The 14,270-nt window shown below is 41.6% G+C and overlaps 2 protein-coding genes and 1 pseudogene across 2 annotated transcripts; 2 read left to right on the forward strand and 1 right to left on the reverse strand.

Moving 5' to 3' along the window:
- Positions 1-12: 12 nt before the first annotated feature.
- LOC120021495 lies at positions 13-1,813 on the reverse strand. The gene is made up of 5 exons (XM_038965284.1): positions 1,683-1,813; positions 1,174-1,255; positions 915-1,056; positions 717-772; positions 13-580 (listed from the first exon to the last, which is right to left on the reverse strand). The coding sequence occupies exons 1-5, from the start codon at positions 1,757-1,759 to the stop codon at positions 455-457; spliced, it is 483 nt and encodes a 160-aa protein (XP_038821212.1). The 5' UTR covers positions 1,760-1,813; the 3' UTR covers positions 13-454.
- Positions 1,669-9,123, forward strand: LOC120021497 (annotated as a pseudogene).
- Positions 9,124-11,435: 2,312 nt separating this feature from the next.
- Positions 11,436-13,821, forward strand: znhit2 (zinc finger, HIT-type containing 2). The gene is made up of 2 exons (XM_038964906.1): positions 11,436-11,587; positions 11,678-13,821. The coding sequence occupies exon 2, from the start codon at positions 11,762-11,764 to the stop codon at positions 13,637-13,639; it is 1,878 nt and encodes a 625-aa protein (XP_038820834.1). The 5' UTR covers positions 11,436-11,587; positions 11,678-11,761; the 3' UTR covers positions 13,640-13,821.
- The last annotated feature ends 449 nt before the right edge of the window (positions 13,822-14,270 follow it).

The following is a 14,270-nucleotide window of genomic DNA, read 5'->3' on the forward strand; positions in this document are numbered from 1 at the left end:
TACAACTTGAACTACCTTGTGTTCATGCCACCATGGCTGTATTTAGACAGGCAGCCCAATTCTGACCATTCTCACTAAATTGGTCTTTTGACCAATCAGATAAGCTCTGAAAAAGATCTGAAGTGAAAAGATGAGTCGTCAAAAGACCAGTTAGTGGGGAAGAAACAAAACAGAATTGGAATCTCGAGTCCATTTCATCTACTTCTGAACCATCAGAAAGACAGCCAATCATACAACTGCTCAATTCACCCAATGTAAAGGAACCATCAAATTGGTGTGGAGTACCACTCTTTCCTCAGAGTTTTATTGTATTTCATCACAGTGACCATCAGTCCAGTGACAAATGTAATTATAAATGACAGATATTGCTCCCAGTCCATTGCGCTCACTGCATGAATGGTCATGTCAATGTTGAACTGTGATGAGACAGACACAAGGCTTTGGGCAAATAGTTTTATGAGTTGGCGTTGGGTCCCTTCTTCTTGCCAAATGTCGGTACCACATTCACAAAGCGCCTATTATACTGGATCCTCCTTTTAGCCCTACCAGTCTTCTTTTTCTTCTTCTCCTGCTTATCCACCTGTGAGAATGGTTATAAACAAGAGTCAGGTGTGGTGTCTTGATGTGCACACTAGAGACTAAGCAAACTTGCCAGAAGAGCAAGTCATGTTGAATATGCCACATTAATTTAATTTCTATTAAACACAAACGCCCACCTTGGGAGTCTGTCCCCTGACTTTCCCCGCTCTGGCCAAGGAGCCATGGACTTTGCCTGGGATAGGAAATGGAAATGAATCAAAGCAAGCCCCTCCGAATTCTCTTCAAAAAATGGTACAGAAACAAAATGTCTCAGACCTTAATCATTTCACATATTTACAATAATGTTCAAGAATGTTTAATTATTGATCACTTACCTCCCAACAGTCGAGGGTTAACCTCAAGAGTGCTGAACTCCAGTGCCGATTGGCCAATCACAGCATCGTCCTGCAGGGGTTCCCCGCACAGAAAAACCACCTGGTCATCACAGGAGAGTCCCTCCAATGCCTCAATATGAGCCTTGTGGAGAAGGGAAGAGAACAAAGAGCTGAATGTGGTTAACCTTTCATGGTCATCAATTAACTTTTAAACCAAAAAAAAGTTGGCAGACCAAGGGACAATAGTGCTATACTTTACCTTGATGTCAGCGACAGTTTCTAATCGAGACACCTGAAAGGTGTGGAGAGTCTGAGCACGCACAAACAGCTGCATGGTCAACCTGTTTAAAATAAGATGGATGATGTTAGGTCAGTGTGTCCTACAATCCTAAAAGACCCAAAGGGTTGTGCAGGGTTTTGTTCCAGCCTAGCACTAACACACCTGATTCTAACATGGTCACCAACAGGGTTTAATTTAACTTTTATTTAACTAAGCAAGTTATGTATTAGTTTGTTTCTTCAGACTTATGCCAGAATAAACGGTGAATCAAATGTCCAACAACTAGTGCAAAGATTAGTAGTTTGTGGTTAATCATTAGCAACTGACATGAAAGCTAGACTAACCAGAGCGGTAGAACAATATATATTTCCTGTCGACATCAACAAAGACAACTTTTTTTTAAGAGACAATGTTTAAAATGTCATGAAACTTTTGAGTCCCTTTGTTATGAGTTACAAAACAGAATTTAAACTTATTTCATGACTCACCAAAGTCTCGCAGTGTAATGATCGTGTGCTTTGCCAATGGTGTTTGGCCTGGAAATGGAAAACAGGAAGCATTTCATTGCGCATACCTGTGACGTGGTATTCTCTGATCCCGCCCACGTGTGGTGGTCGAGAAAAATGATGTCGCGCTCCTTCATAAACAGTACCACAATGTTATGCAGATGATTTAGGGAAAGTTTCAAGCTTTACGACCACACGGCAAGAATACCAAATACTACGATACGGTTACGACTGAGCTATTTGATACCCATATACAGTACCAGTCAAAAGTTTGGACACAGATACTCATTCAAGGGTCTTTCTTTGGACTATTTTCTACATTGTAGAACAATAGGGAAGACATCAAAACTATAAATAACACATATGGACTCATGTAGTAACCACAAAAAGTGTTAAACATCAAATATATTTTATATTCTTCAAAGTAGCCACCCTTTGCCTTGATGACAGCTTTGCACACTCTTGGCATTCTCTCAACCAGCTTCACCTGGAATACTTTTCCAACAGTCTTGAAGGAGTTTCCTTCTCTCTGCGGTCCAACTCATCCCAAACCATCTCAAATGGGTTGAGGTCGGGTGATTGTGGAGGCCGTGTTATTGTCCTGTTGAAAAGCAAATGACAGTCCCAATAAGCACAAACCAGATGGGATGGCGTATCGCTGCATAATGGTGTGGTAGCCATGCTGGTTAAGTGTGCCTTGAATTCTAAATAAATCACAGACAGTGTCACCATCACACCTCCTACTTCATGCTTCACGGTGGGAACCACACATGCGGAGATCAACCGTTCATCTACTCTGCTTCTCACAAAGACTAGGCGGTTGGAACCAAACATCTCACATTTGTAATCATCAGACCAAAGGACAGATTTCCACCGGTCTAATGTCCATTGCTCATGTTTCTAGACCCAAACAAGTCTCTTCTTATTGGTGTCCTTAAGTAATGGTTTCTTTGCAGAAATTCGACCATGAAGGTCTGATTCACGCAGTCTCCTCTGAACAGTTGATGTTGAGATGTGTCTGTTACTTGAATTCGGTGAAGCATTTATTTGGGCTGCAATCTGGGGCTGGTCACTCTAATGAACTTATCCTCTGCAGCAGAGGTAACTCTGGGTCTTCCTTTCCTGTGGCGGTCCTCGTGAGAACCAGTTTCATCGTAGCGCTTGATGGTTTTGCGACCGCACTTGAAGAAAGTTCTTGAAATGTTCCCGAATTGACTGACCTTCATGTCATAAAGTAATGATGCTGTTGTTTCTCTTTGCTTATTTGAGCTGTTCTTGCCATAATATGGACTTGATATTTTAACAAATCTATGGCTATCTTCTGTATACCACCCCTACCTTGTCACAACACAACTGATTGGTATTAAGAAGGAAAGAAATTCCACAAATGAACTTTTAACAAGGCGTACCTGTTAATTGAAATGAATTCCAGATGACTACCTCATGAAGCTGGTTGAGAGAATGCCAAGAGTGTGCAAAGCTGTTGAATTATCTCAAATATAAAATATATTTTGATTTGTTTAAAACGTTTTTCATATGTGTTATGTAATAGTTTTTATGTCTTCACTATTATTGGACAATGTAGAAAATGGTCAAAATAAAGAAAAACCCTTGAATGAATAGTTTGTCAACTTTTGACTGATACTGTATCTTCTTTCAAAAATAATTTACGTGGCCGAAATTGTTAAAATTGAAGTAACAAACATTAGCTAGCTAGCTAAATGTAGTAATGAATAAATTGATATTAGTGTAGCGAAATGCTTGTGCTTCTAGTTCTCGACAGTGCAGTAATGTCTAACAAGTAATCTAACAATTTCACAACAACTACCGTATACACACAAGTGTAAAGGGATGAATAAGAATATGTACATATAAATATATGGATGAGCGATGGCCAAACGGCATAGGCAAGATGCAGTAGATAGTATAGAGTACAGTATATACACAGGACATGAGCAATGTAGGGTATGTAAACATTATATAAAGTGGCATTGTTTAAAGTGACAAGTGATACATTTATTACATCCAATTATTCATTATTAAAGTGGCTAGAGATTTGAGTCAGTATGTTGGCAGCAGCCACTCAATGTTAGTGATGGCTGTTTAACGGTCTGATGGCCTTGAGATAAAAGCTGTTTTTCATTCTACTTTGATGCAAATTAGCATTTTCAAATCAGAGAGTAAATAGAGCAGAATATATTGATAGTCACCTTGTCTGAGAGAGATTTACATGGTTATCAAAACGTCACGCCAGGGTGAGCTACACAAAGCACACCCCTTATTTTAAGTGTTTCTAAAATTAAAAAAAAAAAAATATTGGTGGAAAAACGATTGGAACCATTTCCCTGTTTGACCCCCATTTGATTTTCTTAGTCACTCAGATAACATATTAACATGACACAATGTGTAGAATTTCAGGAAATAAGCTTTAAAACTGCCAAAAAAATCTGCACCCCATTGCAAAATGTACAGAATTGCAGCAAATTAACTATTAAACTTTTTCTCTCCGCATTCAAGAGGGGGGGGGGGGGGGGGGGGGCAAACCAAATATCCCCTATTTATTTATTTCACCTTTATTTAATCAGGTAGGCCAGTTGAGAACAAGTTCTCATTTACAACTGCGACCTGGCCAAGATAAAGCATAGCAGTGCGACAAAAACAACAACACAGTTACAAATAAACGTACAGTCAATAACGCAAAATAAAATAAAAATAGAAAGATCTATGTACAGTGTGTGCAAATGTGGAAGAGTAGGGAGGTAGGCAATAAATAGGCCATAGAGGCAAAAATAATTACAATTTAGCATTAATACTGGAGTGATATATGTGCAGATGATGATGTGCAAGTAGAGATACTGGGGTGCAAAAGAGCAAGAGGGTAGGTAATAATATGGGGATGAGGTAGTCGGGTGTGCTATTTACAGATTGGCTGTGTAAAGGTACAGTGATCGGGAACCTGCTCTGACAGCTGATGCTTAAAGTTAGAGAGGGAGATATAAGACTCCAGCTTCAGAGATTTTTGCAATTCCTTCCAATCATTGGCAGCAGAGAACTGGAAGGAGAGGCGGCCAAAGGAAGTGTTGGCTTTGGTGATGACCAGTGAAATATACCTGCTGGAGCGCGTGCTACGGGTGGGTGTTGCTATGGTGACCTGTGAGCTGAGATAAGGCGGGGCTTTACCTAGCAAAGACTTATAGATGACCTGGAGCCAGTGGGTTTGGCGACGAATATGTAGTGAGGGCCAGCCAACGAGAGCATAGAGGTCGCAGTGGTGGGTAGTATATGGGGCTTTGGTGATAAAACGGATGGCACTGTGATAGACTACATCCAGTTTGCTGAGTAGAGTGTTGGAGGCTATTTTGTAAATGACATCGCCAAAGTCAAGGATCGGTAGGATAGTCAGTTTTACAAGGGTATGTTTGGCGGCATGAGTGAAGGAGGCTTTGTTGTGAAATAGGAAGCCAATTCTAGATGTCATTTTGGATTGGGGATGCTTAATGTGAGTCTGGAAGGAGAGTTTACAGTCTAACCAGACACCTAGGTATTTGTAGTTGTCCACATATTCTAGGTCAGAACCGTCCAGAGTAGCGATGCTAGTCAGGCAGGAGGGTGCGGGCAGCAATCGGTTGAAGAGCATGCACTTAGTTTTACTAGAATTTAAAAGCAGTTGGAGGCCACGGAAGGAGTGTTGTATGGCATTGAAGCTCGTTTGGAGGTTTGTTAACACAGTGTCCAAAGAAGGGCCAGATGTATACAGAATGGTGTCGTCTGCGTAGAGGTGGATCAGAGAATCACCAGCAGCAAGAGCGACATCAATGATATATACAGAGAAAAGAGTCTGCCTGAGAATTGAACCCTGTGGCACCCCCATAGAGACTGCCAGAGGTCCGGACAACAGGCCCTCCGATTTGACACACTGAACTCTATCTGAGAAGTAGTTGGTGAACCAGGTGAGGCAGTCATTTGAGAAGCCAAGGCTATTGAGTCTGCCGATAAGAATGCGGTGATTGACTGAGTCGAAAACCTAGTCCAGGTCGATGAAGACGGCTGCACAGACCTGTCTTTTATCGATGGCGGTTATGATATCGTTTAGGACCTTGAGCGTGGCTGAGGTGCACCCATGACCAGCTCGGAAACCAGATTGCATAGTGGAGAAGGTACGGTGGGATTCGAAATGGTCGGTGATCTGTTTATTAACTTGGCTTTCGAAGATTTTAGAAAGGCAGGGCAGGATGGATATAGGTCTATAATAGTTTGGGTCTAAGGTGTCTCCCCCTTTGAAGAGGGGGATGACCGCAGCAGCTTTCCAATCTTTGGGGATCTCAGACGATACAAAAGAGAGGTTGAATAGGCTAGTAACAGGGGTTGCAACAATTTTGGTGGATAATTTTAGAAAGAGAGGGCCCTAGGGCTTGCCCTGCATAAATGTGTGGAATTGGGATGGATTGAATGACAGACACTACTTCTTATCCCTTTTCAATGCATTTGTCAATTAGTTTTTTCATGAATGAGTTATCAGGAGCACGCGAGAATACATTTCTCCCTTCAAAAACAGACATTGTGTAGCCCAGCTTGAGAAGCCAAGAGTGGGATATTAGCATTGTCATGACGTTGGCAGTGGGGGTAGGTTTATGACAGTCATAAATACCTCTTTCCCCCCTTTTCCTTCTCCCTACTATAACTGATGTGACATAAGAAAACCCCTTGGTTAACATAGAGGTTCTGGGAACATCAGAAGTGGGGGGAAATGAACTATATTCTGGTAATCCGACCAACTGAACATATGCGGTGGTACTTAAGGTATATTATGTCAGTTCGGTTGCCCTCTGACACATTCTCATCAATGATAGAATGACAAACTCTACTGTGGAAAGTCTAAACGTCAGAGGTATCGGATTCACATGGAATTGTTGTTTAATTCTAATGTTTGAATATGACATTATTTGTGAAGAGGTGAAATGTAATTTTAGCTTCCAAATGAGAGATCTGGACTTTCATAAGTGTTCCTCTGCTCACTAGGGGCCCGCCCCTGTGAAGAGACATGGGTAATAGACTTTTCAGACACACCCCTCTCCCTCCACTATAAAAGCCATTGACAAGAATATAACTTCCTGTTCCGGGTACGCTAGGATGACGATCCGGTGTCAGAATGGTTCAGATAATAACTACAGAACTAAGCCAACATCAGCATGGACTTTGATTGTGAATGGTATGAACTTTGAACTCGTATTCACTACAGAAGTGATATCTCCTAGCCGTTGAGTTAGCAACAGCTAAACGCAGGTTAGGAAGGACGATACGGTCTTCCATCTACTACACACAACGCTCCTCCAACGTATCCAGTAAGGCACCAGAGACATTCTTCAAAGGACAGAGGACTCGGGTTGGCGACACGGTCCATCTACCACCAACCTACTGAAGCGCAGCTCAGAGTAAATATTTATTGCATTTTCCTTTTCGAATGGGCGGTAATTTAGAATGCATAAGATACTGTATTTACGATAGCACAGCTCGCCTATGTTCCAGTCTCCCGCTCTTTCACTAGGACTCAGCCCCTTCCCTTTGTGTAACAAGCTGTCATATCTATTCCGCCCGCTAGGGACGTTTTTCTGTATGACGTAATTTGTGATCAAGTTATTTAATTGTATATGTGTGATTCTGTGTGATTAGTTAGGTATTTAGTAAATAAATAATTAAACCCAATTTTGTATTGCTGATTCAACTTGTTAGCCAGGATTCTTGCAGATAATCAAGGATTTACAACTTTCAGATGAGACTGAATAAAATGACGATTAATGTGACTGTTATGGATGTAAAATCTTACTAAATCTTTAAGAGTTTATTCGAAAGATAACAGCTCTATAAATATTATTTTGTGGTGTCCCTCTCTAGTTAATTAACATTTACATGATTAGTTCAATCAGGTAATATTAATTACGGAGAAATTATTTTATAGAATAGCATGTCATAGCAATTAATCTGGCATAGTCAAAGACACGACAGCATCTACAGAAGAATACAAATTTGTGGAACGACTGATAGCACCTTCACGAGTTTCCTTTCCCCCTAAACATGATGGTCCTTCCCCATTTGGCTGGACTCCTCCATCAGGTGAAGCTTGACACCTTATGCTATCCTTTGTTTTAAGGCAAATGGAGAGCAATGGTTTGGTTCTCACACTGATTCAACTTCTGCTTCAAATACCTTACTACATTTAAATTTGTTGTTCGAGTTGTTTTACGCTTCTAATGTTCTGTACATAATTTATCTGCCAACACTTAGTCGTTTATAGTCTCATATACACATCTCTCATAGGCCTTTTCTCAATTGGATTTGCTGAACTCCTGTGTCCTCTCTCCATCCTCTCTCGCCTCCTTTTGAAAAAAGTCAAAGATAATGAAGGAGGGGTGGCGAGTAGAGGGAAGGTGTATGGAGATGTGCTTGTTTGAAATGAAACGGTCCTTCTCCACTGCACGTCATCAGGCAAATTAAGTTTACAGGAGTGTAATCCCAAAAGAAATGTGTAAAGTGCTAAAAACACATTTAGCTGTTGTGCTAGACATTTTATAGATCGTTTTTAAATGTTTGCATGCTTTTCTCCTCTGAGAAAGAAATATCTGATTCAAATGGGGTGTGGCAGATTTCAAAACTCTTCTGCAAAGAACTCCGGTAGGTTACACAGAACTCGGTAGGATACACATGACTATCCTCGATGAAAGTGGCTATCGAGGAGGGCCGGACACTTTTCCATTAGCCTATAAACAAATTAACACTCTCCTCGACCATGTCATGGAGGAGAGAGGAAAGAGGACAGACTTTTTCTCAAATGAGACCATAGTCTCAGCAAACACACCTTGGGTATCAGGTGCTATTTACTTTATGGTTGATTAACCTCAATTAAATATTTTTCCTATTTTTCTCACCCCCTTTAGCCAAACATTTTATAGAGGTGCCTCTTGCTTTACCATACATGATCTGTCGCTCCCGAATGCACAATGTTCCTGTCTACACTTACCTCACCCATGGCAGCCGCAAGACAAGGTTGAAGGGGACATCTGGGTGAGTGAGACAGAATTTCTAGGGTTCTTCTGTCAAAGCATTGTTGAAACTTCTACAGAATTGCATATCAGTAAGTATGACTGGCTGGAAACCAGAGTAGAAGTATAAGAGCTGTTGTATTTATCTAGCAACAACTTTGGGTTGAATGTTATGTTTTCCTGTCACTGTGCAGTTGTTTCCCCCTGATTAATCCTGCTACTTTTGTGTCTCCTGTCAGGCTTTTGAGAAGGATGTTAAGGAGTACCTGCAACAGTTTACTGGCAAAGACCTGCCAACCCAGGTCAATGAAGTGACCATGACAATTCGAGTCGAAGGTCACTTTGATACAGCGCTGAAGGAGTTGCTGGTGAAGAAGGGATTCTAAGTGGACCTTTGGCGAGGAGGTAAACTGTCGCAGAACAGTTGTCAAAGAAAAATAGTGCTTACTTTTCTATATGCACCCAACATTTTGAAATGAGTGGATAAATAAGAGACAGTTGTTTATTTATGTCCATGTCAATTATATTTGTTTGTATGTAACACCTTACGCTCAAATGACAAGAGTTCTTCAAATTTGAATCATTAAATGGCCAATTGCTATGGGGGATGTCTGCTTTATTTAAAACAAATGTTTTTATATCCACAGGAACAATATCAGTTGTAAGTTTGATATGTGATTCTTGTATTCATTGCTGTAAAATAATACCACAGCTTATCAGTGGAGGTTCCTCAGATGAGGAAGAGGAGGATCATCCTCAGTGAATTTCATAAAAATGAAATTGTAAAATATTTAAAGTTATAATTTTTAGATAAAACTATACTAAGAATATTCACGTCACCAAATAATTGATTAAAACACTGTTTTGCAATGAAGGTCTACAGTAGCCTCAACAGCACTAGGGTAGGATAGCACCATGGTGTAGCCGGAGGACAGCTAGCTTCCGTCCTCCTCTGGGTACATTGACTCCAATACAAAACCTAGGAGACTCATGGTTCCACCCCCTTCCATAGACTTACATAGTAATTATGACAACTTCCAGAGGGTGTCCTCCAACCTATCAGAGCTCTTGCAGCATGAACTGACATGTTGTCCACCCTATCAAAGGGTCAAATAATTAATTTAGTACTGGAAGCATAAGCTACAGCTAGCTAGCACTGCAGTGCAGTGCATCAAATGTGGCGAGTAGTTGACTCGAAAAGAGAAAGACAATAGTTGAACAGTTTTGAACAAATACATTTCTTCTAAAATGAAGGAGCCGCAAGAGAGAGATTTAGTTTAAAAAAATGTAGTTTCATTTTCACTTACTTAGCTAGCAAATGCAGCTAGCTAGTTTAGCCTACTCAAACACCCTGCTAAAACAAATGGATGCTATGTTAGCTAGCTGGCTATGACTATCCAACCCAACACTGAAACTCTTCCAAGTCAGGGTAAGCTTTTGGTTTTACAAATGTATTACCACCAGGGCCTGCGGGTGTAAGTGCTAACTAAACTGCTTACTGACTGTGCACTAACGTTACTGCATGATTGTAATGTGTTTACTAACTCATTAGTTCTATTAGCTATGTTGACTATGACGTTACTTTAGCTAATATGGTGACAACGGTATAGGCTGTGTATAGCGGTTAAGATATGGTTGGATTTTTTTTTTTGCCTGGTCACATACAGCTGATGTGTTGTGCATTAAAGTCCACAAGCGAAGGGAAAAGGTGAGAGGAGGAGAGCGCATAGATGCGAGAAGGAATACAACGTGGCTGCTATGATAGTGAGCTGGGTTTACGCGTGATAAGGGGTGTATTCATTCTGCCAATTCTGTAGAAAAAAATTAATGGAACGAAACGGGGATAAACCTACCTGAATTTGTCCATTAGAAACTTGTTTGCAACTGTTGGACTAATGATTACACCCTAGATCAGCTAGATGCATGCAAGAGTGTGCAAGGTGGTATTGAATGTGTCACTGTTTACCCATGTGTTCGTCTGTCTCCTGAAATGTTTCTCTTGACCTGTGTGTACCTACGTTGTAAACTTTCATTCATAGGCTAGGTTTTAGCAACCTCATGCAGTAGCCTAAAACTATCACTTTTACATTGTACTGGGTGAATGGCATATGAATGACAGTCATCCAATATGCTGTAATAGAGATAAGGCCATGCTCATAAAGAAAAACGGCACCGACCGCCAGTGGTGTTCATTGTTTTGTGGTGTAGTCAATACTCAATACTGGCAAGTTAATTTAGGATTTGGTGTTTTACACATATTTTTCATCACTGTTGATGGATTTTTTCATAGGAATTTAAACTTGAGGGAAATATTCCTAAAGATGCTGATGTTTTCTGTGACTTTTAAATGCAGCTCATTTCATTATCCAGTTTCTATGGCCGTCACTAGTTACCACAGCCACAAAGTCATACACCCCGCCTATTTTTACAATTTATCTTCTTTAAATGTGATTTGAAACCTAACCCTAGCGTTAACCATATTGCTAATCTTATGTCTAACCATAACATTAAATTAAGACCAAAAATAATTGTTATGTTTTCATACATTTTTACGATATAGCCCATCTTTTACTTTCTGGCTGTGGTAACTAATGGAAACTATCTTCCGTGTCTGGCAGTTGTTTTTGCGAGCGTTTTACGACGGGGAGACGTCATCCAATAGCGACAAGCTCAGAAACCATTTACGGCAGAAGTTTTACCAACGTTTAGTCCGAAATAGTTAGTCGCACATGTTGTGTTCTTTGATAGTTTTAGGCTGATTAAATGCCGAAGAAATTGTAATTACTGTACTACATATTGAAGTATTGGGATTTACATGTGTCTGACGACGTACTGAGAAGGCTTCTAAAGGTACGGCCATAGTAGTGAAACAAGTTATAATATATCTTACATTCAATTCTGTAAGTGGACTCGAGTTGTAAAATCTGTCTTTCCTTTCAGGCAAATTGGACGTTCATCGTTTCACTCAACAGAATTACATCAGCATGCAATGAGAAGTAGAAACTAATTTGCCCACCCAAAATCATGAATCCAATACTTAGACAGAGAATCCCTCCATCTGTGCGGAAGTTGTTGACTGACATTGGACCAAGGGATGAGCAACACTGCAGTGAATGGACTGACACAGAGCCTGAGACTGTCACTAGAGATGGAATTGAGCTTCCTGCCAGAGGAACCACCAATAGCAGTGGATTTCTGACACCAGCTACTGGGAAAGAGGATGGAGATGCAGACCATACAGATGCCACAACACAAAGCAAAGTGTGTGGGCTGTGCTTATGCAAACCTTCTTACTACACCTGTCCACGATGCAATGTACCTTACTGTGGCCTGGAATGCTACCGGAGTACAAATCATTCTGTGTGCTCAGAGGAATTTTATAAGGAGTCTGTGTTACAGGAGCTGAAAGATATTGGAGAAACAGAGTGTGAGGGGAGGAAGAAGATGCAGGATATTCTGCTAAGGCTGAGACATATGGCAGATGGGGCAGAAGGAGGGATGGAGGGTGTTTTAAAGACCGTTGAGGAGGAGATGGGGGGTAGTGAGGAGACAAAGGAAAGAGCACAGGTTTTAGACCTCCTCTCCAAGTTAGCAGAGATTCAATCATCTGGGGAAGGGAATGTGGAGGAGATTTTAAACAAACTCAAAGAGTTAGGAGACAAGGATGAAGAAGCAGGGCAGGTGGTTTCTGCAAATGTTGGAGACGTCGATGAGGGGGTTGAAGGCGCCGAGGAGCTAGACTTGGCTGACAGGCTCTCGGGGCTGGATATCGATGCTCTCTCTGAGGAGGCATTGTGGGACCTGTTGAGCAGCCAGGAGAAGGAGAAGTTTAGGAGTCTGGTGAAGGGTGGCGCTGTAGGAGCTCTGGTCCCCCTGTGGAGACCCTGGTGGGAGCAGCACGAGGAGGGGGAAAAATCTCTGATGGAGGTATTGAAGGAGGAGATGGGCGAGCCAGGAGATGATGCAGCAGGACAGGGAGGGAGCAGGACAAGAGAAACAGTGAAGACAAATAAAGGACAGGGGGGGAGTCTGCAGAAGGAAGAAGGGGCAGGTTTATCCAGTTGTGAAATAAGAGAGGCAGAAAGTCAAGTTGTGGTCATTGCGGATAATGAAGTCAAGGATTCTGGGAAAAGACTTGAGAGTGTGGGTAAATCAGGGAAGGAGCAGGGACAGAGAAAGGGTAAGGGAAAATACAGAAAAGAGGCAAGCAAGGCTAAGGGACCAAAATCAACCCCTGGTGTGCCTCCAATCAATGTCAAAATCCCACCTCTGAGCTCCTTGTCATCCCATCCATCCCCTCTTGTTCGCCATGGCTTGGTCGATGCACTGTTTGGCTACACCTTCGCCCTACGCCTGTTCAATGGTGACATCGAGTCAAACGTAACTCAGGAGTTTTGTCAAATGGTTCTCACTGTGTCCGAGGCCCTAAGCTCAGGCAGGGTGTTCAGCTCCCTTCAGGAGACCCTTGAGGGAGGGGAGGCAGCCATTTTGGCCGGGGGCTACTTTGACCGAGAGGACCCCAGTTCCCCAGCCAGGGCTGTGGAGGCTGTGGCTCATATTCTGACTGGGAGAAGTAAGCAGGATGTCGTTGGATACTCCTTGGCAGCTTTGAGCCAACTCCGTATGGTGCTATCCCAAGCCAGGGCAGCTCTGCCCAAAGAGGGAGATGAAGGGGACATGAGAAAGAACTATTTCCTCGCGGGGAAGAAATGTGAGTTCTTTCAAGCTTGGGTGTCTGACAATGCCCAGGAGGTGAGAAGACTGGCCGCTGGGTTATGGAGAGAGCACAGGAAGAGGGAGGATGAGAGGAGTGCTTTGCAGAAGGAGAAGAGAAGAGTTGAAGAAAGCTGGAAGAAGGGAAGAGGGAAAGTGAAGGGTGTGTTGATTGAAGAAATAGATTGAGAACATTTTGGTATTTTATGACAGTTAAGTAAATATGAGTCTCTTTATTATCTTGTTTTCAGGGCAAGCCTGGTATTTGTTTGTATACCATTTTGTAAAAATGTATTCTGACTGCAGTTACCATTGAGACATGTTTATTGTTTTGTTTTTTAATTACAATTCAGCTATGCAATAAAGGTCATGTAAACTAATAAGGCTTACATTTCAGTTATCAATATTAAAGAAATGGGCCTACACTGTCGTTCTAAAAGAAATTGTTCAACATTACCTTAATTTCAATACATGCATAAATTGTCATGATAATTTGAATATACTTCAGATTAGTGCTGTTAGACGTCACAGTTACTGAAATGTGACTAATCTATTCATTTGAAATTGAGTTTAGGGCTGGTTGCCCGGACAGAGATTAAGCCTACTTCTCGACTAAAAAGCACTTTCAATGGAGATTCTCTATTGAGCATGTTTTTTAGTCCAGGACTAGACTTAATCTGTCTGGGAAACCGGCCCATCGTGTCCAATCTTGCGGAAGTATGGCTAGATCAGTACGATAGTGTATCACTGACATTCTATTCCGGAACAGCCACTGGTTATGGACACGTGTGCAGGGTGGCTGCAGAGAGGATCTTATGTA

This window comes from Salvelinus namaycush, chromosome 26 (assembly GCF_016432855.1).
Source record: "Salvelinus namaycush isolate Seneca chromosome 26, SaNama_1.0, whole genome shotgun sequence".
Classification (NCBI taxonomy): domain Eukaryota; kingdom Metazoa; phylum Chordata; class Actinopteri; order Salmoniformes; family Salmonidae; genus Salvelinus; species Salvelinus namaycush.

What these genes read in the sequence shown, in the direction of transcription:
- LOC120021495 (XM_038965284.1), bottom strand. Translation starts at nt 1,759, where the DNA reads ATGAAATGCTTCCTGTTTTCCATTTCCAGGCCAAACACCATTGGCAAA. An exon ending in CATTACACTGCGAGACTTTG is followed by an intron (nt 1,256 to 1,682) that starts GTGAGTCATGAA and finishes TATTTTAAACAG; the next exon opens with GTTGACCATGCAGCTGTTTG. An exon ending in TAACCCTCGACTGTTGGGAG is followed by an intron (nt 773 to 914) that starts GTAAGTGATCAA and finishes TTCCTATCCCAG; the next exon opens with GCAAAGTCCATGGCTCCTTG.
- znhit2 (XM_038964906.1), top strand. Translation starts at nt 11,762, where the DNA reads ATGAATCCAATACTTAGACAGAGAATCCCTCCATCTGTGCGGAAGTTG.